Source organism: Tachypleus tridentatus, chromosome 6 (assembly GCF_004210375.1).
Source record: "Tachypleus tridentatus isolate NWPU-2018 chromosome 6, ASM421037v1, whole genome shotgun sequence".
Lineage (NCBI taxonomy): Eukaryota > Metazoa > Arthropoda > Merostomata > Xiphosura > Limulidae > Tachypleus > Tachypleus tridentatus.
The window spans coordinates 95,655,256-95,681,518 of record NC_134830.1 but is presented as its reverse complement, the minus strand read 5'-3'; the positions used below and the strand labels follow the sequence as shown (position 1 = coordinate 95,681,518).

Genomic DNA, 26,263 nt, shown 5'->3' with positions numbered 1-26,263 from the left:
TTGGTGAATGAATTCAAATTATGCACACTTTTAAAAACAGAATTTATTTAAATTTAATTAACTTTTCTGTTTATACAGAATGTAATAAAATAACATTAAAAGTAATTATATATAATTATATTGAACATCACGAACAGCAGATGGCGAAACTTTCTTATCACTTTACCAGTCTTAGTTTTATTATTGATCAAGTCTGAGTGTTTTGTTAAATAAACTAGTGGATCAGTGTGAAACACAGTAAAGTATATTTAGTTGTAATACCATGTAGTCTTGTGATCAAAGTTGTGAAAACTGTTCACATTGCTAACAAATATATACAGAAGTACATGACAAATTGTACAGTATTTAAATAAATATACTTATGATAGTTTTAAGGTTAGATGGTTATTTGTAACTTTTAATTTGGTATTATGTATTTGATTTAGTGACAGTTCATGGTGAAGAAGAGTAAATATCATATACAATGTACAGGGATACTGAAAAGGAAAACTTGTAAATATACATTTTAGAGGCTCTAAAGGCAGTGCAAGCACAATATGCAAACAGTGCCATGGATATAGTATTTTCAGTCTTTACATAAACATTAACATGTTATATGTAACTCAGATTGCCATCCTCAATTATACCATCCTTTCTTGATTAGAAATTCTTTTCCAATGTATTTGATATTTAGCATACAACAGACTTGCACATTATACTAACAGCTTGCAACATCTTGTGTAGATATGTGTAATAAATTCAGAAATATAGTGAACATTCCATCTGTAATATGGCATTTGTCCAATAAATCGACATCATGCATTTTATGTCAAGGATATATATGTGTTTTAACATAATATTTTATAATTTGAAGACTTGTGTATGAAGGCTGCTAATAAAATAAATTTTAAAATATGGAATTCCATTTCGAAATAAAAATGAGATAAAATCATGTTAAAATTAATAATAAAACATCTCTTATTAATGCAGCCAGTGTTTGACATTAATGTTTCTGTATTGACTTTTATACCAAACTAGAAATTAAATTTATTATTCAACCACCTCTAGACCTGAATCAACTACATTAGGTTAGATTTTCTCTATTAATTACAGTAACTTTAGACTATATTTAACTGTCTAATTCCATTAATCATAAAAACTTCCTTATACATTAAATGTACAGTTTAGTTAATAAATGTTTCTGTAATTTATTCTCCTTCTCTAGTGTTGCAGTTTGGATTTGTCACAATTTTTGTGGCTGCATTTCCTCTTGCTCCATTGTTTGCTTTACTGAAAAACACCAACGAAATCAGGCTCGATGCTAGGAAGTTTATTATTTTTTTCCGACAACCTGTGGAAGAAAGAGTTAAAAACATTGGTGAGTGCGCAGTGTGGTGAATACAGTAAGCTGTTTAGTTTTAGTCTGTTGAGAATAAATTAAATTGACAATGTTACACATATATTATTTCAGACAAGTCATTGATTTGTCATAATGCATATATTATGTATTATTGCTCTAAATAATCGGTAATTTGAATTTATTCGTTATTTAAATGTTAGTATGTATTAAAATATGATATTTGCCAACAAGATTGACATGTACTATTCTCTTTTTTGACACAAATATATCAAAATATACAAAAAAGAAAAACAATACAATTTATAATAAGAATTATGGTATAGGTACAAGAGTCTTAGAAACAATACTGAGTTTTATATATGGTCTAGAACTCGATATTTTATCGACAGTCCAGGCCCATGACAAGCAAATTCAATCCAAGTTGAGACTGTCACTTAAGCTGGCTATCTTGGATGGCTTTGCACTGGTTACAAGCTCACTTTTGCCAGGGATGCTATTTAAAGTTCTTGTAGCAAAAATAATATCCCAAATTAATGTGCTGAAATTGAATGGTTTGTAATATTCAAAATCTACTACATACCTGGTCTCAAATTTTGTAGTCTTATGATTAATTGGTGTTAATCACAATTATAGCTTCTGAGGCCTACATCACACTGACTTTAACTGACTAATAATATTCTTCCTGTTCTTGTTATGTTGGTTTATACAGTTTATTGTGAGTTTCTAGAATATTCACCAAAGTTGGAAGATGCTAGTGTTTTTGTAAAATAAATATTGTGAAATCTTACTCTTGAGGATCTTCTACAAATTTCAAGAACAGATGGGACTTGTGCAATACATGGCCAACCATATACGTCACATGCAAAAAAGAAAACTATTGAAACAAGCGTAGGTACTAAAACAAATGTATAATGATAAATCTGTTAGAACAAAGAAATCACAGTCTGAAGCTCTTAAAACGTAGACAATAATGCCATGATACAGAACTTCTTTATGACATACAAACACTTTCATTAACTGAGTGAGGTTTGATATTAGTAAATAATAACTATCACTTTGACATTCATGTATGACCCAATCAGTTGTAAGAAATATTTGGATTTTAGCCCTTTAGGTATTTTCATTTTTAATATGACATTCAAGTTACCCAGATAGTGAATTAATGTTATATTCATACTTTGAAGTTTGTTTTATTTCAAACCTTGATATTTTTTTACACTAAATATACACAGAGGAGTTATTGGAGTTAATTAATAACTTCTGATTAGTCTTTAGTGATAAGTCTTAATTCATAACTTAGCTAAGATATATTTGTATATATTTCATTTCATACATGAATAAAATGCTAATGAAAGAGAATTGTTCTGTAAGCAAAAAAATAATAAAAAGATTTAGACAGTAAAGTTATTGAAATATATTCCAGTCATCCTCATAGATTGGTTCTATTTTGGTTGGAATATGGTACAGAATTCTTAATTCTGTTGGAAAGATTTTTGTTATCGCAAATATAAGTACAGAGAATTATGTACTGAGCAATGTTTGTACTTGTTCTTAACATTAACTGTTAGTAATACCACGTACATTAATTACAGTGATAAAGGAATACTTCATACACATGTATGATATTGTAGTGAGACACCCTAAGAATCCTTATAAGTGAAATAAACTCTTTGCATTTCCTTTCGAATTTTATCTAAATTATAAAATTATTTTGAGAAACGTTTGATGTTTAAGGTGACTATTAAATTACTGTAATTAATGTTATAAGTACAGGTCAGTTCCAAAACTGTTACTTAATATAATTTCTTTTAGAATTTTTGTGTACTTGTATTTTTTCTGCAATGAAATCCAAAGCACCTTTAGTGGATTTATAAAATACATTGATGTGATTTTTTTTTTATGAGTCAGTTTACAGGTTTACACCTACTGACCATCAGTTGTTATTAATTAAAGACCAAATTTTGTGCATTAAAGAATTGTCATGGTGTTGATCCATCACAACTTTGGTGTAATGTGAAGTCACTTCATGTTGCTATCATGAAGATACAGGAGTTTATAATGTATTACATTCAATAGAAACAATACATCGTTTTTAACCTTTCTGATCACTTTAAGTACAGTGTAACCATATAATTACTCCATTTTGGAATTATATATTATAATAATTCTATATAGTAAATTGATATTCATTTAATTTAAAAAGAAAAGTAATGATGTAATAAGAAATTTAAGATGAAAATGCTATTATTTTCTGTTCTATCAAACATGGTTTGTGATGCAATAGACATTTAACACAGTGAATTTTATTATAATCCACAATGTCAAACCTAGTTAACTGTGTACTATGACGTTTACATATGTGAATATTTTTTCTACATTGTCAAATCTATTTAATGGTGTGAAACACTTAATAAGGTTTGCTCCTACACTATCAAATTAAATAATGTTACAGTATATTATTTAAGGTGAAAGTATGTTATTTTCTGAACTGTCAATTCTACATTCTTACTTTTCAGGCATTGATCATCGCCTTTACTTCGAGTTTTGTTGATAAAATATTCTATACATTTTTCATTTCACCAGATGGGTCACTGAATAGATTTCTGAACTTTACTCTATTAGATTTCAATATCAGTGACTTTTCTGCTTGATATGAATATCATTTCTGAAACCGACACCAGTGTGGAATACTACAAGTGTTAATTTTTGCTTTATTGTTTCAAAGTAACAGAGCATAGAAAACAATGTATGTGTGATTAAGAACCAATGTGGTGTCTCTTTAACCCTACTGACATGGGATATCAAAGTGCACAAATCACAACCATTTTACATAAATTCAAACTTTAACCCTATTGACATGGGATATTAAATTGTGCAAGGTACAACCATTTTATTGAGTTAGTTTCAAAGTTATCATCCATGGAAGTATTTTCCATCACTGCAACAACATTTTGACCACAATGAACCAGATGCAAGGCAATTGCATGCAACATGACACATTTGGCGTGTATAAGTAGGTGGAAATGATGCCTAGCATGCACAGATAAATAGGTACAGATGATGTCTATCATGTTAAATGTATGGGTGGAAATGATGTCTAACATGGTCAAATGTATTGGTAAAGATGATATCTAGTTTGCGTAAATATTTTGATGAAGATTATGTCTCGTATGCATAGACATATGGGTGGAAATGATGTTTGGCATATGCAAATATAATGCTGTAGATATCTAGCATGTGTAGATAGATAAGTGGAGGCAATAAAGGGTTAATCAATATATATTATTAAACTTGGTACGAAAAGATACTTTATAACTTAAATATTAGTATCACATAAGATTTAATTCTTAACTTAAAAAATGAATATTTATATATGTGAACAGTCTATACTTCTCTGCACAGTCTGATGATGCTCTGACTTTTCATTTATAAGTTTTTTTTTCTCTTCTCTTGTGAGGGCTTCAGATCGTTCAGCCAATTAGAAACATATTTGATTTGGAATATAAAATTTCAACCCAAATGACAAACCCTTCTATTATCTATGACTACCAATTAACACGTCTCCTTGAAAGCCTAAATATCTTGATGGATATAAAGTTTTAATTAATAAACATCATCTTTGTACTAACTCTGTGTTACTAATGTCAAACCTGGGTTACTAATAAAAATGAAAAATGAAAAAGTTAACACTTGCAATTGAGATACCTAGGGAAAGATGAGACAAGATAAGAAACTTAAGGGCCAGAGAAGTGGTTGGAACAGCCCAGTCAGCAAATACATTGAAAAGCAAAGATTTAAGTAATTTTGACACAAACTGAGAATGAACCCAAAAAGGCCCAGCATAACCATGTGGTTAGGGCACTCTACTCGTAATCTAAGGGTTGCGTGTTCTGTCAAACCAAACATAATCACCCTTTCAGCCGTAGGAGCATTATAAAGTGAGGGTCAATTCAAATATACGTTGGCAAAAGAGTCGCCTAATAGTTGGCAGTGGGTGGTGATGACTAGTTAGCTGCCTTCCTCTAGTCTTACACTACTATATTAGGAATGGCTAGTGCAAATAACCTTCATGTAGCTTTGCACAAAATTAAAAAATAAACAAGCAGCCCAACAAACAAGATGAATGAGTATATATGACAAAAACAACAGGATTCGTGTTGTGACTGAGACTCTGAATAACTGTATCTCCTATCACATTTAACAGAAGTTAGCTGAAGTACATAACGTTATGATCAAGCAAGTTATAGAATATCTAGAACAAATACAGATTGCAAATGGGCATTGCATGTCCAGGTTGTTAGGGTGCTTAACTCGTAATCTGAAGATCGCGTGTTTGGATCCCCATTACACATCGAACACACTTGCCTCTTCAACTGTGAGAGCTTTATAAGCTGTGGTCAATCCCAGTATTCTTTGGTAAAAATGTAACCCAAGAGTTGGAGAGGGGGGTTAATCACAAGCTGCATTCCCTCTTGTCTTACATTGCTAAATTAGGAATGACTAGCATAAATAGCCCTTGTGTAGATTTGGGCGAAATTCAAAACAAACAAATAGATTATAAATACAATGTTCAATGAAGTGCCGAGAGTTAGAAAGTAAGTTGTTTCACGGTAGAATTAATTGAAAGGGTATTTAACATAGGTTTCCTCAGATAGGTATTTGCAACATGTCTCTGGGAAGTATTTTGATATCTGTTTACTATCGTGCTTATTGAGTTATTTTGTACAAATAAGTTAATTTATTTTGGGTTAATTAATGTCTTTTGTTAGGTAGGCCTACGACACTTTACGATGGTGTAAAAGTGTTGAAATGTGTAGAAACGTGGTAGGTAAAAATAAGCTATTTTATTTAAATGGACTGATCTTTTTTTAATTATTTTAATCAGTTAATTTTAAAGAAGTAAGAGCATTGCAAAATGATATAGGAAGAAATATCTTGGTGCAAATTTTCAACTGTTGAAAATGAATACGCATTCACAGAATGAGAGCAAACTATTACTGATATGAGGAGATCGTTAAATCAAGAGGAAAAATACAGAAAGTTGAACAAATACTAAAATGGAAGAGATCAAAAGAGATTTAAAGGAAAAAGAAACATAAAATAATCAGAAAGAAACCTAAGAGTAGAAAAGATTGACAGGAAAATAAGATAGTAGTAAAAAGAGATCTACTACTTAAAGAATAGTTAAAATAAATCTGGCTGATTCGTTTGTTTGATTGTTGTTAAGTGCAAAGCTACACATGGACTATCTAAGCTGTGCTCACCAGGGTGTCAAAAACTAGCTTTTAGTGTTTATTACTCTACTTTATAGCCTTCGGTCTTAACATTGTGCCACTAAATGGAAAACTCTCACTGAAGACAAATAAGATTTATAAAATTATTAAAAATATACAGGAAACTGTAAAGGTTCTAGTGACAAAGTTGAAAAATAAATCAATTGGTAAAGTAAAAAGGGACACCAGTAACAGAATGTCTAAAATATGAATTATTAAATATGAATACTAAATCAACAACACCTCTTTCTGCATTGGCTCAGAAATTTCAGCCTCAGTGCTTTCTGCTACAAAATATGAAATAAGAGAACTTATTTGTTTACACCTATTATCACTGCTGTGCAACTCTTTACTGAAAGATTCTTTTGGACTACTCCAAACATAGCATTACTACATTTAGCCCCACAATTTAGCTGGCCAGTTCAGTATCGGTCAATAGAGAGAGCCAATGCACTGTGGTGGAATGCAACATAAAAGTCGTACTGAACACAGTTTGAAATAATTTCAAAAATGTACACGTGGAGTAGTGAACAACAAGCCATCCATTATGCTGGTCACTTTAAAGGGCCATATTTGGACAACATTTGATAGCAACTACAAGTTTATAGTATTGCACAAGAAAAGTGTATCTAGGGCAAAGTTTTGGAATATAGTACAGTGTAAAGAAGAGGCCTAAAGAGGCCATGTGGAAAATATAAAAAATAATTACCTGAATATACTACCTGGATTCTCATCATAAAATGACCAATTCCAATTTATAGATAGCATAGCAAAATAGATATGTCTTAAACAGAAGTTCAGCAGTTGGCTATAAAGCAGATGAACTAATAAATGTATTGCACAAAAGGTAGAAGAATACGAGATCCTGCAGTATTTAGACATCAACTCTTCCTAGAAGAACTGAAAGGCTTAGTTAGATGGATATGTAAACCAAACATAGCAGAAATACAACTTAAAGTTACATATTGCTGAAAATTTCAGATAAGGACCTGTGTGGAAAGAGAGATTTTAAAGGATACCAAAAATAAACTGCAGTGACTTAATATGTTGTTAAGACAAAGAGAGACAGAACCCAATAAGATAAAAAAAATTAACTAACAAAACATCAATGAAACATAAATTAGCTGGATTTATGAGATGAAGTTAAGGGAGAAATACTTCTTATACTACAAAGAAAAAAAATCATTATTTCAGGAACCTTTTCCACAAGCTAATTGATGAAAATCCTTGTAATACACTGGTTCTACCCACAAATGTTCATACCAAATTAAGGCGAGATGTTTCTCTGAGAGATGAAGAAAAAAAGGTGATTGGTAGAAACAACATGTGGACATAAAGTTCTAGCAAAAGGGAAAATGAAAGTGATCTTTAAAGGAGAAAGTTTTTCTGTGCTTTATGATGCACAAATAACAAAAAAACCCGTTACAAAAAAGAAGCACTGTTTGGAAAGTAATACTGTCTAAACTTCAGATAACTCCAATGTTGCTAAAGTTTGAATGTATGCCCTCTGGGCATACACTACACAGTACACTATAATTAAGTGTACTTAATGTTTTCACTGTTAAACACAAAAACGTTTAATGGACCTCTATTATCAATACCTTTAATAACCTTAAACACTTCAATTAAATCCCTACTGCCCCTTTATCTTTTGAGAAAAAAAAAAAAAATTTGGAGATTTCAGTCTTTCCTCACAGGACAATCCTTCCCATGTGGCTCTTCTCTGAATCTTCTCCAAGAATTCAATGTCTCTCTTGAGGAAGAGAGCCCAAAATTTCAAACAGTACTTTAAATGAGGCCTTACAAGTGTTTCATACAGTGAAACAATAATATTTACAATCTTGTATTCAATATTTCTCTAGAAGTTACACTGTTTAAATCATTTACGTGATTTTTTACCACAAAACCAAAATCTTCTCCTTCAACCACAGTATTTAATGTATTTCAAATTAAAATGTAACAACAATTTGAATTTTAAAAATCTACATACTCAACTTACATTTTGGATAGTTAAACGCCAAAGGATAAAATAACACTATGTAACACAAATTTTGTTCCTGAATAGTATTTGTTTTTTTGTTAATTGCTTGTTTTGTAAAATACAGAAAATGGCCATTACTCCCTCTAAACTTTGTGACAAAATTTAGAAATTAACCTATTTTCTATGTAAAAACTGGTAAATTTCCACATTTTCATTCACATAAGGTCTGAATAAAATAACATATGAATCAAGATTTACATGTACTTATACTGAAGTTATACAAAAATGAACAAAAATGTTTAGAAATGTGTAGTTTTTGAGATTTGCGACTGTAATGTAAATCACTTTTGCACGGATCAGATGCATTGTAGCAGAAGCAGAGCCCATCTTGATGAGTGAAGAAACTTGAAAAATGTCAGTGACGCTTCCTCTGACTTGTGACTTGCACACTTTCATCTAACAAATCTCACTCCTTGAGCCAAGATGTCAAAAGCTTGGCATTCGACTTTGTTAGACCAAGATCTTTAATCAAGTCATTGAGGTCTCTTTGGTTGGGGTAGTATAGGTTTCTCTCACCAGCTGCACCTCTGAAATTATAATCTGGATCTTCAACATCTACCTCCTCTTTTGATTTACTGCTCTCTTCTGAGGATGGCTGCTTTCTCTCTGATAAAGTGGGTACAGGGAATCTCAGGGCAGTGTGGCACTGGGGTGATAAATGATGAAAGGTCCAGATACGTGATAGCAGATGCATTCTTACCAGCCTGACGTTTGGAAGGGTCCACTATGCAGAAGTAGCAATTGCTTGAGAAGTTAGTGGATGCCATCTCTGATAAAATCAGATAAGTCTGTGTATTCACTTTGGCAGCTAGAACTAAACTGAAGTGGTGAGTGGTGAACCCCTGTATATATTTTACTATGGAAAGTTCTAGAAAATTTCAAAAGGTTCTCGTAAATTCTCCAAAGTCTTACAATATTCTAGAAAGTTTGAGAAAATTCTCTATCAACTACTCAGCACTGAATCTACCTGGAATGTTCTGGAAAATGGGTACATTTGAAAATTTCATTACTCAGGTCACAAAAGCAAAGTTTGAAGAGAAGAATAGGTCTTTTTCATTTACTTTAGGCACAAGCACTTTCTGCCCAGGAACAAGAAAAAGTAAAATTTTGTCATGCAGTGTAATTTACATTTTGATGCAGCAGCTTTGATACAATTAGCTACTCCTAGATCCTTAATGCCATCTGCAAACTTCAAAACTTTGTTATTCATTACAGATTTAATATCATTAGCATAAATTACAAACAACAAAGGATCCAACACAGAGCCCTGAAGAACACCATTTGCAACTGTAATCTGGTCAGATATAACTCCATTTTTAAGTGTTCTCCAGCCAATTCTATAACCAATTTAATAACATTTTTCCACACCCATACAGTTAATTTTTATAACAAGTCTTTTGTTTGGCACTTTATCATATGCTTTCTGAGAATCAACTGACAGTTTTTGAGGATGTTACTGCAAGAATGTTTGTTAAACAAGGTATTCCCTTAGTGACACCACTTTGGCTTTGACATCATGTCAAACCAGTTTAAGTGACTGTAATGCACCTTTAATCACAATCTCCAAAATCCTTCCAACCACTGATGGAAGACTAACTGGCCTATAATTGCTTGGACAATGCTCATCACGTTCTTTGAATATTAAACTAACATTAGTCAACTTCCAGTCTCATAATATTCTACCACTATTCAATGATTTATAATAAATATCAGCTTGTCATTCAAAAATAAAATCTTTAAGTTTCATTAAAACTCCAGAATAAAAGTTGTCTGGCCCAGGAATTTATCAGTTTTGAGGTTTACCAATTTTTATTACAATTTCAGAACAAAAAATGACATCTCTTACTTCAATACTTTTCGTATACATTAAGTACTCTGGTTAAGACATAACACTTTTATCTTCCTGTATAAAAACTGAAAAGAATGTATAATTTAGCAAGCTTATGATCTCATAATATTCCAAGATCAGCTTCTCACTATCACTCTTAAGATGCTCAATCCCCATTCTAACATTTTGCTTACCAATCACATACCTCAGAATTCCTTACTGTTTGATTTTAATCTCTCAGCCTCTCATATATAGTTTTTTCTCTTCTGTTTTCTTTCTTAACCAGTTGTCTTGATACCCTACAGTCCTCCATGCCCTTATTATTTGCAGTAAGTTTAAATTTCTTGAATTTATTATGTTTATCCCTAATACAGTTTCTTAAGCCTATACTAAACCATAATGGCTGACTGCTTTACTGCCCTATTTTTTCCTGTAGGGAATATGTATGTTTTGTATGCAAATGAATTTTTCCCTAAATGCTTTCTGCATTTGTTCAAAATCCCAACTCTTTAGTCAAATCTATGGATGGCATCATGTCTCATTCCATAAAAATTAGCTTTCCTCATATTTAAAAGCAAGGTAAAGTCGCTTTAAATTTTACAAGTAGTAAAATTCCAAACCTAATAGTACAGTAGTTGCTTGTACTTAAATGCTCATCAGTCACAACTTCTGTCTATCATATTAACATAAGATGCTAATATTAAATCTTGCTTTCTCACTTGTAGGTTCTGACACCAGCTGGTATATAAAAGTATTTATAAGTTTTCAAAAACCTTCACTGTCAAATTCAAATTTCTCTGATCAATACCCTTAAAGTTAAAGTCTTCCACAATAACATCATCTTTTTCAGCTACCATTCTGATCTCATTGTACAGTTTTTGATTAACTTCCACATTATGATCTTGTGGTCTATAACAAGACCACAAGGTCTCAATTTCAAGACTTTTCCATCTATATCTACTAACAATCACCCAAACTGACTCAAACTTATTACTGTTTTATTTAATATGCAATTCCATCCTCACATATAAAGCTATCCCCCTTACTTTTCACACTCTATCTCTAGTAACTAATCTGTAGCCTGGTATTTTGGAAAAAAATCTATCATTCAAAGTCGTTTATATTGAACCACATTTTAGTGATACCCACAATATCAAAATCCTCAGTTTCCACAATTGCTTTGAACTGCTTTATTTCTAATATTTCTAGCATTGCAATAGCAACAATTAGTTAAATATTTTAAAACAAATTCATATCTTATGTGTGTTGTACATGTTTTCCTATCAATTACATTTTTAGTTTTACTAATATCATAGCCCTCACCTCTGTCTAGCCCTAGTTTAAATTTACCACTACAGCTATGCTAAGAGCCTTTGCTAACATGCGAGCTCCTGTTTTTTTATGTGTAAGCCTACACTTCAGAAAGATTAACCTTCCCATTAAAATTATCCTACAAACCTAGCCAACCTATTTGTTCATCCCTACATACTGATCAAAGCCTAGCATTCAACCATAGTGACTAACTTAATATCTTATACCCAGACTTTATTCTTGACAATATCCCTGACAAAGTCAAACTAACACCTTTTCTTAAGTTATACTTATCAAAAAGCTCCTTAGATCCATCTTTTCTAACATCACTGTTCTCAACATTAGCACCAAAACTGTGCTGCTACTAGAATCCTTAACTATCTCTCTGGTTCTTTCAGCTGTATCCTGTACCTCCTGCTCTTGGATAGCATAAGAGTATTTTTGTTGCTCCTATATACTCCACACACTACTTTTTTATAACTAGAGAGTCGTCTACAACTATAACTATCCTATCCTTGTGATCCCATCTTTTTCCCCTAGTACTTGTAAATCTACAAAAACTCCCAGTTATGTAAAAGCTACACATAAAGATCTACCCTAAAACTGATTAAAAGTATTAATTCAGTTTTGAAGTTTTTCTCACGGTAAATCTATAGAGGAGCATTATAAAAATTATTAATGTTAAAAAAAATGTTATTGCTTGATTAATTTCTTGCATTTTATCTTTTACAGAATAACAGTGTAGTCTGTTTTGTGTTTAACCAACTGTAAAACATTATTTATTGAAATTTAAAGAAAGTTTTCATCTCTATTTAATGAACATTAAATTCTGTGATAGTTAAAAATTAATAACATTTAGTCATATAAGACAAAAATTAACTACATAAGAAACTAATAAAGTTATTTATTTACTTAGTTCACCACATGACAACAATGTTTCTAAATACCGGCAGGGCTTTCTGTAGTGAAATGGTACTGACTCCTAACTTTAGTGTACTTCTGTAGCATCAGCCTTCTTTCTCTTCAGACCTTCTAACTTCATTCCTACCTCTTTTAGTTTACCTTCAAACTCTTTCTTTCTGCATTCAGTTTCTTGTTGAGTTTCTCTGATGGTTTAAAGTTCAGCAGTTAAGCCATTATTATTATTATTACACAAGGTGTAACCATTTTATGTAATAAACACATTGCCTGTAAAATACAACAGGGTTTTCACAACAATGTTATTAACATTTATAAATACAGAGTAATTGTATATAAGTTTACCTATTCACATTCACAAAAATACTTCTCAATAAACAATCATCAGATTAAATTAGTGCTATAGTTAAAAAAAACAATACAATTAGTTCATTTGAATGTTCCAATACCCTTAAAATAAATTTATGTGAAAACCTCAATAAACAGACAAAACATTTATTTACAAATTGCAAAAACAACATTTCAAATTTCATCTATGTTAAAAAGAAACAAGGTACTATTTCTCATATTAAATCAAAATGTATTTTACTGTTGCTTCCAACTGGTCATTAAGTTCTCTGTGGCATGACTATGTTTCTGTCAGATATCACTTAGCTGGACTTCATAAAAAGGAGATTTATCTACAAGCTTTTCTTTCCAACATGTCCAACTCTTGTTCACATTTTAAGGTCTTGCTGAGTAGCATCTGTGTTCAGTAATGCTAGCTGTTCGTTTTTAAAAACTTCTGAATGAAACATGTCTATAAGAAAAATCTTTATTTAAACTTGTATTAATAAGTGTAATTCTTTGTTTATTCTGTCAATGGTATGAAACTCTGGTGGTTACAATAACAATCAGTTTCATTTTCATTGTCATTAGACAATGATAAAACTAATAAAAACTGACAACTAATCTTGTTGAAAATAAGTAACATCAAGTAGTGCTTGTATCTCTGAATTGATAACTAAGAGAAGAGCTTCAGTAATTTATAAGTGAATATAACAAGCATATGTAAATATTTTTAAGTACTTGGTCTGGTAATACTGAAGTCATTTACAAAGTACTTTTAAAATCATCTCTTGCAGCAGCACAAAACACTAATTTTTTTAATGGTTTAAAATGATTTTAAAACCAGCCTGCAGGGTAATGACATTCATACAAGTTGCCTATTGCTTCATTTTATGTTGGATTATAATTTAAAATATAGCAAAGTAGAAATTTAAAAAAGTAGGACCCTGCATTTTGAATTAGGACTTTATAGAATAATGAACTAAAATAATATGGAATATAAAGTTTAATAACAATGAATTGTTACTAAATTTGCCTGCATCATAAAAGAAGTTATGTTTCCTAATTTTACATGTACTGTGAAAACTGTACCAAACAGTAACAAAATTATGTTTTAATGGTATCATAACACCTAAACACTTGCTAGTAAAGTCTTGAATCACTGTGATGATAAAGCTTTAACAGCTTTTACTTTTTGGAAGGAAAGACATCCACTGAACTTTATAAGTAAAATTTAGACAAGCATAATGATAGTGGTATGATTACAGCAACATTAAGAAAATGTTTAATACATATAGAATCACAGCAAAAAATTGGCTCAATACATTGTTTTAGAGTAAAGCCTTCTGTTGCGTCTAATGAGGTGAACTAAACAACAGAGTTTGAACTTTAAGTCTATAAACGAACACTACCCCATTGGGCACTACAAGTACAATAGAGACTAACATGATGTTGCTGATATGATCATAGTTATGATAATGAAATGTTTAATAGATATAATCACAGCAAAATATTGGCACAAAATTAACAATCATCCAAAAAGTATTAAACACTAGCAAAACAGGAGAGCTTAATCTTGAAGATATCACTGCTGTGAACTTAGACCTTACTCTTAACTTCATAATCTTTGTTGGTTTATGTATGGTCTAATATTAAACATAGATTTATCTTGCAATTAACTTTGTCCTTTCTTTTACCAGAAGAAAAGAATTAAACTGAGATACCTCAATACAAAAGTAAATAAAGTGTACCAAAATATAAATTTGATAACAAAACAAAAAGTATTTTCCAGAAATTAGTCATTTCGTGAAAAACAACTTTTACAGCATTTAGTAAACTTATTCAACTTATGTAGGAAGAAGAAAGATGTCAAAATGTAAGTGCTCCAACTAAAAATTATTACAAGATCTTGAAACAAGATAAAAACGTTTTTCATAATTTATTTTAGAATTAGATCTAAAACTACACATACTAGTTTTCATTATTTAAACTTTCTCTTATTTCCACATGTTGCTAAACATTACACTTAACAGAGCAATGATCACTTACTCCCAGATGTTCTAAAATTTCAACCCTCTTGATTATTTCTATATTTAAAGGTAACAATACATTAAAAAAACAGCAGTTTTTAGTGGTTCCTTGACTAGATGGTAAAGAAAGCTTTCTTGAATTTTTTCCAAAGTGCTTTCTTTCTTTCACAGTTTCACTCTAGCATTTTCCAAAATACAAGCCTGAAATTAAAATCAACCATAATTACGACCTTGTTTTTTATTAACAGCCGAAATCCTCACTGTAAAGTTTTTTTTATCAATTTCATCATTAACATCTGGTAGTCTCTAACAAATTCCCACTAAAAGCATTTTTCCTTTATATCCACTAATAGTAACCCAAATGGATTCAATGTTATGGCTATAATTTTTTATATCCTCAACTCTACTTTGATGCAATTCATATTTTACACATAGCCTCTCCTGGTTTTTTGGTACTCTATTTCAATTAAATAGCCTGTAACCCTGTGTTTCAAAGAAATTTCTGTCATCAAAATCATATATATTTAAACATATTTCAGTTATTCCCTTTATATCAAAATCTTATGTTGCTAACAGCACTCCATAAAGTTATCAATTTTATTTCTTATACTACTAGCATTACAATACTACAATTAAGCCAATCCTTGTAAGTTTCATACCCATTTCTTATGCTAAAGTTTTCTCAGCCTCTTATTCTTTTTTTTTTCATTTAGTTTATCATGGCTCTCATCATCGTCTATTTTTCCCCTACATCTGAGCTAATAATCTTAACAGACAAGCCAGCCCATACCCTATTTAAATGTAAACCATTTATTCCAAAGAGCTCCCATGTTACACTCAATTGATCATTCAAATCCAACCAGTCAGTCTGTTCATTTTTACATACCAATATAAGTCCGTCAATGAGCTCCAGTGAATTTTATATAATTTCATACCCATGGTTAATTTTGGGTAATATTCCTGACAAAATAAGTTATGGATTCCTTTTTTAAATGGCCCGGTATGGCCGAGCATGTTAAGGCGTGCGACTCGTAATCTGAGGGTCACGGGTTCGCATCCTCGTCGCGCCAAACATGCTCGCCCTTTCAGCCGTGAGGGCATTATAATGTGACGGTCAATCCCACTATTCGTTGGTAAAAGAGTAGCCCAAGAGTTGGCAGTGGGTGGTGATGACTAGCTGCCTTCCCTCTAGTCTTACACTGCTAAATTAGGGACGGCTAGCACAGATAGCCCTTGAGTAGCTTTGTGCGAATTTAAAAAAAACAAACCGTTCTTTAAATACTTTTCACCCCCTTGTATGTATTAATGACCTTCTCTTTCCTACCTTTACCTACATCTTTAGCCCCTACATGTACCACAAAAAACTGCATCTTTGCTTTCCCCTTTAATCACCATTTGTCAGTTGTATCTTGCATCTATGCCCTAGGGTAACATAATTTCATTCTTTTCTTCCTAAATTCACAAACTACCCGCTACGCATGCCGAAATCTGTTGCTGAAAATTTTACAGTAAAATAGGTTCATTGGAATTAAATTCGCTATTTTTATTTCTAATACTGTTTTATTTTTTAACGTTCTGAAAGCCACTGTTCAGGTAGGATAGCATTCAACAAGGTTATTTGTAAAATTTACAGTATACTGAAATCAGTGATGACGAGAAACCCACTTGTTGAGAAATTTATATGCAAAAACGTCTCGTTTGGGCTGAGAAAACACTTTTACATAAAAGGTTGAAACGTTGTTCGCTATTCTATGTAAAAGTGTTTTCTCAGCCCAAACGAGCCGTTTTTGCGTATAAAAGTATACTGAAATGTAATATTATAATTATGAAGACAACTAAATTATCAGCTACGCATGAATGACACCACGATGACACCACAACAGGCAGTTGCCATCCATTCTACAAAGTTTAATAATTTATTTCTTGATGTATTTGAAAGTAATATAAAATGCGAGGACAATTAGACAGCTCATAATTCAAACCTCTTTTATATATAAAACCTAAAGAAAATGTCCACATCTTCCATGTGAGAAATTTTATTAAAGCTTAGCAACAAATGAGTACAAAGGTCATAACTAGAGATAACTATTTGCTTTACTTTTTTCTTGACTATTCTGTGTTTTAAGAAAAATTAGTTTAAGTACTTATTTGTAAATAGTAATGATGTATGTGTTTTGTTTGTTTAAATACGTATATGTAACATATATTACAATTACAAACATATAATATAAAAAAATAATGAAAAAATAATAAAAGCACTGAAGATATCAGATCAGCATCAGATGGTGGTTTAACTGAAAGACAGATTGACGAATACACAAAAGTATCATTACATTGTTCAACAGTTAATAAGAGTTTATGAATCTGTTTATTATTTATTACATAATGCATGCTTATTAGCACTTCTCCTGTTTTATCATTACAAAATAGTTAAATTGCTAACTTTTTTATTTAAAAACATCAACAAATATTCAAATTTCTTGTATTTTAAAGTTCTAATGGGGAATGTAAAAATATCAAATCTTATTAACAGTTTTTAATGTACAACTGTCACGTCAATTATGTAGTTCAATAATTGAGGTATTGAATGGTGGAATAAATTTGTCTTATAGTGCCTTAAGTTGGCTTGATTCTTTCTAGCATTTTATATACATATATATAGAACACAAGTGTAATTTTGTTATGAGTATATTTTGTATGTTTATGAATAATGTAAATATTTACTGTGCCCCTTCGTGTATATAACGTGTGTATTGTTTTTTTCAAGGGAATTTAATGTACATGATGTATTTATTTTATATCAATCACTAAAATTAAATGCTTTTTTTTTTCAAACTCATTAACTATTCTGTAACATGTGCTTATGGCATATTCACTCTCTTGGCTGGACCAGATTCTTTCCAAAGGGTGGTTTCTTCTCTTTCAGGTGTTTTGTCAGGTTTGCTGTGTCTCTCTTGGAGGCTTTTGCCACTTATCTCGACACCAAACTTTTTTCTTGAGCTCTGACAGTTGAAGCTCTTAGCCAGAACTGGTTTCATCATTTTCTATATACCCGTGTCAACTCTCTATTGCTCAAACTTCAAACATTGTTTTCATCTAGGGGTGTTATCCTTTCATCTTCATATATGGGATTTGCCTGGACCATAACCATCTATACTTTCCAACCACGTACCACTTTCTATATCACATTCCTCTTGTCCTTCGTGTTTTTTTTTTTCTGTCAACAGAAGTGGCAAACTTTTCACCACTTTTTTCCTCCAGGTTGTTCTACTTTGAATTTCTTCTTTAATATGACTCCTTAGTTTGAGAATATGTCAAATCTAACTAATCCTTTCAACTTACAACACTAATATAGATTATTATAAATTTTTTAAATCAACATGAAAAATATGTAACATTATATTCTTCTTAAATTCTGTGTTAAGTTTTAATTTATTTTCAATTAGGGTGACAATACATGCATATAGTTACATAGTATTCCTTTAACCATCTTAACAGGATGTTCTAAGTGTGGTGAAGATGGACACATGTCACGAGACTGTCCTAATGTAGGTGGGCACAGAAGAAGTAAATCTGGTTGCTTCAAGTGTTGCAAGACTGTCCTAACACAAGTGGGGATAGGAAAAGTAAATCTGGTTGCTTCAAGTATGGTGAAGATGGACACGTCTCACGAGACTGTAAAAATCCTGACAGACAAGTTGGAGGTGATGGTAAGTTTTATGTAAATTGTTTTGATGTTACTACATACTACTATAATTTAGGAAGTCTGTAAAGAAGTTGAAGGTTTATTTGTAAGAGTAATGCATGTTGAAAAAACGATTAAAGAAACCCTGTTACGGAACTTACTCTGTCATCAGTATTTAACTTCCTAACAAGTTATGCAACAATTAGCTAAAGAAAAACATGAAATGAAGTATACTTTTTCCACTAAGATGGCCCTCATTGTGGATCCCTGTACGTGGTGAGGGGACCTCCCAGGGAAGGTTCTGTTCTTTCAGTTTACCTCCTTTGGGATCTAAACATCCACCCACGTGTTTGCCATACGTGGCAACCCGTGAAGGGGAGGAGAGGATCCTTGTGGTTGAGAGGCCCAACCCTAACACACCACTTTGGCCTTGAATTTATTGGGTCAGTCGGCTAGTCTACTTGGACTGGGGTCAACCATGTACCAGTGTTGGAAGTTCTCAATTATAAATACTTAATGTTGTGAGAATATTGTGTTCATTGTTTTTAACCAAACTTCTACCTGTTTTTCCAGTAAATCTTATCTGTGTATTTAAGGCAGTACTCAAACTGCATTATGGAATTGCATCACGTTGGTTCACAACCCTGTTCTTGCTGATATTAAAAACCAACTGGCCCATTTCTCTTTAACATCTACTTCTATCCAGTTTTTCTGGGAAAGAGCTTGTTGACACTGCAGCTAAATCTATCAGCTCTGTCACTATCACTGCTTTGCCTATTCCATAAATGGACCATGGTCCTGTATTCAAAACTCGGCTCTGTGCCAGCTGGCAGTCGACTTGAAGTGAACAATGAGAAAACAAGCTATATTGATCTTTGGCCGTAAGGTTCGGAAGGAGGAAGTTGTTCTGACAAGACTACACATTGGTCACAGTTTTTTAACTCATCGTTTTCTTTTATCTGCAACTGATGCACCAATGTGTAGTTTGTGTAACACTCAGATCTCTATAAGCCACATTGTTCTTTCTTGCCATCGTTATGACTCTCAACGAAGGCACTATTTTAAACATGTTCTGTCCCAAGGTTTGCCCATAACATTGGACAGTGTTATTGGTGACAGTGACACTGTCCACCTTGATAAAGTTTTTAGTTTTTTAACAGCCATTAATCTTTTTATGTCATTCAAGTGTTTTATATTTCTTCATTTAATCTTTTTTATTGTGGTTGCCTTTTAAGAGTCACAATCTCTCTAGTTCGATTTGAAATTAGAAAATGGCTGTAACATTAAATAATTCGATACCAGGGCTGGAAAGGCCAACTTCGGGTGACTAATTCTGCTGTTTGAACTACCCGTTTGTCGTCCTGGCGAGTTATTATGACAATTTTGCTACATGTCTTTTAACACTGTTATTACTTTACTTTTTGATAGTGGCTGTAATGACAAATTACCTGGAACCAGGACTGGAAAGGCCAACTTCAGGTGACTGATGGTGGTTCTCGTACTTACCTGTTAGTCTTCCTGGCAGGTTATGATAATTACCATTATGCTATAGACAGCTCTTTACGACTTTTGTTACTGTAGTTTTTTTCTGAACGTTGTAGACCAGATGTAAACGTTGGTTTTATGCTATTTATGTTTTTACTTGCTGTTTTGTTTTACCTTCATTTCTTTTTATGAATTTTACTACATTTACTTTAATTTTACATATTTTCTGGATGTTTGGTGCAGATAGCCTAGCTACTTTGTGCCATAACACACTAAATCAACCGACCAACCACTAAGATATAAAAATTTCCATATCTTAACACTACAAAACAGACTATTTCCACAAACAAATCTTTAGCATAAATATTTCATTTAAAAAAATCTGATTCTTTGTATACAAAATACCTGTAACCTTTACTAAATACCTACCTAATTTTGTGAAGATATGAAAGTTGTGTCAGAAGTTAGCATAAATACTTGACATGTGCAAATGTGTAGAATTTGTGTATATTATACTAAGCCTGTAGCAAAAGGGTTAAGTTGTAATTTGCTTTTTCATTACTACTAGTTGCATCCAGTTGGGGATTAGGCTTGAGTCAAATTTTCTTATTGTTAACTTGTTGTCTTTTCCTCCAAGATAGGTTTTCCTATTGTGTCCTTTTTTTTTTTAGTGGACTTGTAAGTTTGATAATTGTTTTTTAACATGTAAGTTCCTTAATGGTTTTGTATGTCAAATGTTGTTTATTAATTTATGTTAATTTATATTGCTGCACTTCATCACAATTCTGTGGGCTCTGAGTTCTGTCTGAAGGTTTCTACCTATAGTTCTGCCTCCTCCTCACATCCATTTCCTTCCTTCCTTCCTCGTCTTTGGGATCATTTTTCTTCAAAGATTGGTCTGTTCAAGATTTACTACACAAAGGGGCTGCCAAATGGGTGGTACTCATTCCCCTTGAGTTTAACTCCCATCTAATTGTTGTCCCTCAAAAGACAGATGTTTAGAGACCTGTTATAGAATTGTCCTAGTTGAACTTTTTAACTGAAGTCACTGTGCTTTACCATGATATTACCTCTCACTTCAGGTCTTTTTTCCTCTGGAACTCTGAATGATCAAATCATGATGGTTGCTTATCTTCATATTCCAACTATTCTAGTGTCATGCTGTTTACTATAGTTCGTCCAGTAGGCTTGTTTCTTCCATTTCCAGGTGCTACTGTTTGGTTCTTCTTTGTTTCCTTGTTTTATGAAGTGGAATAATATTTCTTTGGTGGATTGGGTGGGGGGAGCTTTCCTCAATTCCCAAGAGATTTCTGGTTGATTGTTTATTGAGGAGACTTCTTTCCATTTGATATATCCTGGAACGTTTTGCAGTTTATTAGACTCTGTATTATTTCCTCCTGCTCCTGAGGGGCCAGGTGGTTTTGGTTCAAACTGATTATTCCACTAAGCAAGGGGTAACTAAATTTAGTTCTCTGTTTTCAGACTATGTATCTTCTTCACTGGGCCTACTAGCATTACCTAGTAGTCTTCACTTATGTATCTGCATTAAGATCAGACTTTTCTTCAGAGTCTTTCTCCCCTTATCCAGATGACAACTTATTTTTTCTCACTACTCTGTATTGGCCTGCTCAGACATGGTTCCCTCTACTTTGGCCTTTACTGGAGCAACATCCCCTGGCCTTTCCTTTGTCTTAGTCTCTTTTCTGACAATTACAATCAGATATAGTTCATACCATTGTCACTGAATTCCACTTGCTCATGTGGCTTTTGACTAGTTCCTTGCATCAGCATGGATTTGCTCATCATGTAGCATCTTTCCTTTTCCATTCCATTCTTCCTTTCTCCTTGTCTTTATACCAGAGGCATTGGTTTTCTTCAGATCTTGGTCCATTTGCTGTGGGTTTCATCCTTCCAGTCCTTTTGTATACCTTATTTATCAGCTCTTTGCCTTTTATCAGGGTTTGTTTGTATCAACTGTTCATAGTTATAGGGCTGCCCTGTCAAACACCTCTGTTTTGTTTACAGAAAACTCTCATCCCATATTATTTCCCTTATTTCTTGTTCTATTCTTGTCTGCCCCTTGTTACTTTGTTTTGGCATATTGGATCTCAACCTTGTACTTCATGTGCTGTCCAGTTGTCTATTTGAACCCATTGCTACATCTCTCTCTCTTCCTTACTTGTGATCATCATTATTTTAATATTTATGCCATTGATGTTTCTTGCATACTTTATCATTCCTCTTATGTTATCCTCTATCCTTATGATACTTTTCTTTCCTTGACATCTGTTTGCCCAGGCAGGTGGTTTGGCCTTTTTGCCTTCTCTCCTGTTTCCTTCTCTTTCATTTCTTACTTGTTACTCCCCTTTGGTTCCAGATAAACTTCTTTGTCCAATTTGTTCCCTAAGATGTTGTGTGGTCCATACTACCTCCATTCATGTTGTTATTTCTGTCTATTTATTCCAAGGATTCCCTATGTCCCCATTGTACTCACTGGTTAAGTTTATCAACTTGTATGATTGCTTATTTGGATTTGTCCATAGAAGGTCACCAATAGCACAATGTTTCTTCTCACCCAGATCATCATATAACTATCTCTTTTGTCTGTTTGCCAGTTTTTGGAGGATATCATTCAGGCTGGAATGTGAACACCTCACTATACATTTGTTGTACATTATATGCATGACCTAGGATAGATATTGTTTGCCTTCTGTGAATACACATCTATTCACCTTTGATGGTGCTAGACCACAATATTATTAGGTTGAGGAATAATTCGTGAGCGTTTTTAAATAATTTCATTCAAGCATTACATGCAAGACTATACAATACTTCAATGCATGAACACATTACACCCAAAACATTTATTATGATACTTTATTTCATGTAATACCTAGGTATATAGTATGCATTGTTGTAAACGAAATTGCAAGAAATTAAATGCGAAAAGCAGATGGTGTCGAAAATGCTCGATTTTGTCCACTTGACATTCCATTTAATGATCTGAAACTGAAAGCAAAAATTAAAGACATATGAAAATCAAACACACCTATTACAGCAAAAAATTATCTACCAAATGATATGAAATATTTTGCAAAAGCGTTTCATTTATGAATATATTTTTTTAACTTGAAAAAACGCTCACGAATTATTCCTCAACCCAATACTTTTCACACATATTTTTAGTTGATACATAATGTATTTCAGGATCTTGCATGCTGACAGGTCTTATATGGTCAGATTTGCTCCATATTATACTTGCACTATAATTCAATAATTATATAATGGTCACTGTTGATATGGAGTGTTTGTGTAAGTCTGTGAAACTACTGGCAACTTGTATATGTATCTCTCTCTCACTCATAATATATGTATGTTGTTGTTTTTTCTGCTCATCCCCACTGATTTCTGCAGTCATGCTTTATCTGCTTTTCAAATTGGGAATTATGGACACCCATTGCACTGTCCTCAGTGTGTTGTTCTTCTGGCCTCCTCAATGCATATTCTTTGCCACGTTTCTTCTAGTGGAGAATGGGAGTCCTTACCACTTCTGGTTCTAACTTGCCAGAGTGGTAGGTCATAAAGATTTCCTCTTGAGTGGGTGTTGGAAAACCACTTTCTAGCCCATGTGTATCCACTAAGTGAAAAAGAGAGCTGTAGTTTTTCTTATGGTTACAGTACAAAATAATGAATTGTACAATAATATTCACTATCCAAGATGCTTCTCCTGGATGTTTTTGACTGAGCAGATCACACTTGTTGATCATATGTTTCTTATGCAAGGCACTTCTGGATGTTTTTTGCTTAGGCAAACCACACTTGGCCTATCTAAATACATTTTGTGCTTTTAAGCTCTAGCTACTTATTGCTGTTTTTCTCTAGCTCATTTACTGGCATCATGATACAACTCACTATCACTATGTTTGGTATTGCATTTTGTTTCTTATAATTGATGTGGACAGAGGTCTAGTTATGAATCCTACATGTCCAGGGCACTTCACCCTGACATTTTTTTTTATTGCTAAGTCTTATATGAGCTGTTTCCACTGGATGTTTTTTCCAGATTGATGACACTAGGCATAAACAAATGTAACCAAAGGCACTTTCCTTAACATTGCGTACACACAAGCCTTCCTATTTTTGTCAACTCCTTACTGTATCTTGTCATAGTTATCCACTATTTCCTATAGTGATTCAGTGCTATACATCTTTTATTGTGCCTGTCAATTCAGTTCAGACCCAATTATATCACTATTTATTCCTGTTCCATAAATAGTGTTGTATCCCATTAGTACACTTTCTTTTCATATTCTAGTATACCTGTTCTTTCAGTGCAGTTGATTTCAATTTGATGTACGATTGATGTACCTTCACTGGCCCTTCCAACTTGGCAATGTATGATTCCAGCTTTGTGTGAGAGGAAGGTTGTAATGTTTCAGAATCTAACATTTTCTTAATCTGAAAACATACTCCCAGTAACTACTTATATTCTCTCATCTACTTTTACACCATTCCTCTCACTGAGATTCTTGGGTTTATAGTTTGTGCCCACACAATTTTCAAAAGTTAGGATTGTTCTTGAATAGTTGAGGGAGCGAGCTGTATCAGTATAGATAGTACAGTATGCTTGATGAAAAGTAGTCGAATTATCAGCACATATTCTGAAATGGTATTATGAATTGGTGCAGTTTTGCAAAATATTCTTTTAGCAATGCTTAAATGGTAGACCAGGATTAAGAAAGATTTAGGTGAGGTGAGGGGATAAGCACCTATCAGAAATACCTTTTCAGAGTGAGAAAGTGTTAACACTCCGATATCATGTGACAATTTTTTGTAGTGTTCTTCATATGATATAGTTGTCAGATCCTTTGTGGTGTTGAAGTTGACTATTTGAGACATGATCATATGTTTTTGCAGTTTACCAGTATGTCTTTGTATCAACAACACTTGGTATTCACATTAGTTTCTAGTGAAATGTGTATTCCCTTTCATATATGTTGTTGATAAATTGTGACAAAGAATGTCTTCAAATAAGTGACTACAAAAGTACATGTTTAACCTTTTTTCCCCAAGTGGGTCAAAGTGCACTAGTCAAATTTTGGAGCATTATTTCAAAATTTTATAAAGCAACATTTTTACTACATATGTTAATGAAATTGGCATAAAACATAGCCTATAATTTATATTTTAGTATTTTATATATATTAATTTCTTAATTTAAAAGGAAATGTAAAGAAAAAAAGTTAAATATTGATTTTTGTGTGACATGTCTAGTTGTCTTATTGCTCAGTTAATATTTTATTATGTCCACCATACAACATGTACAAGTAGCCAACTAATTAGAAATGCAAATTGGAAATACATACAAGCTAAATATGAAATATGAATTTCACAAAAAGTAGCTATCTTATAAAATCATAGTGGTTTCTCCCACATCTTTTAAAAGTTCTCATCTAGTCCTACTCTTTAACTCCTGTTTATAACCAACAGAAAGAGCATTTTTTCCCTTTACATAGTTTATACAGTTGCCATCTGATTTTGTAGTGATTCTCTCAGAGCCATTTAAATGTTAGCTGAAACTTCAACTTCAGATGAGAATGTCACATTTAGAAGATGCTATATTTCTTTCTCACTGATGTTTTTTTTCCTCTTCAACTTTCTTGCTTTAGTTTTTGATGTTTGAGATTCCATTTCTAGAAGAATAAAACATTAAACATACATTACATGTATCCTCTGATGTACATATGTTTTTTTAAATCGGTGAATATAATTTATATAACATTTCAGGAGTATATGATGTGCTAAGATACAGAAACAAATGCTCTGAATTTTGATTAACAGGTGTATATTAAACAAGCTTTCATTTTTAGGAGTTGAGTAATCACCAAACAAATCGCAAGATAAGCTTGTTTTGTGTGTGCAAATAAATGTAGTGTTGTTCAAATGTAAAGGAAGGATTCTTGATGTTGGGTGTTATACATCTAATCTTATTTTGCTCTTATTGGTTTTATATCCAATTTGTTTTT

The 26,263-nt window shown here is 32.4% G+C and overlaps 1 protein-coding gene across 6 annotated transcripts in view; it reads left to right on the top strand.

Annotated features, from left to right (window-relative positions):
- LOC143253097 (uncharacterized) overlaps positions 1–26,263 on the top strand; it is a 107,374-nt gene that overhangs the window by 79,662 nt on the left and 1,449 nt on the right. For 5 of the 6 annotated variants that reach the window (XM_076506347.1, XM_076506344.1, XM_076506348.1 and 2 more), the window contains one exon: positions 18,566–18,777. In XM_076506347.1, coding sequence (XP_076362462.1) covers positions 18,566–18,777 — 212 coding nt within the window. Of the gene's footprint in view, positions 1–1,204; positions 1,358–18,565; positions 18,778–26,263 lie in introns of all 6 variants that reach the window. The other variant, XM_076506343.1, reaches the window with a different exon arrangement.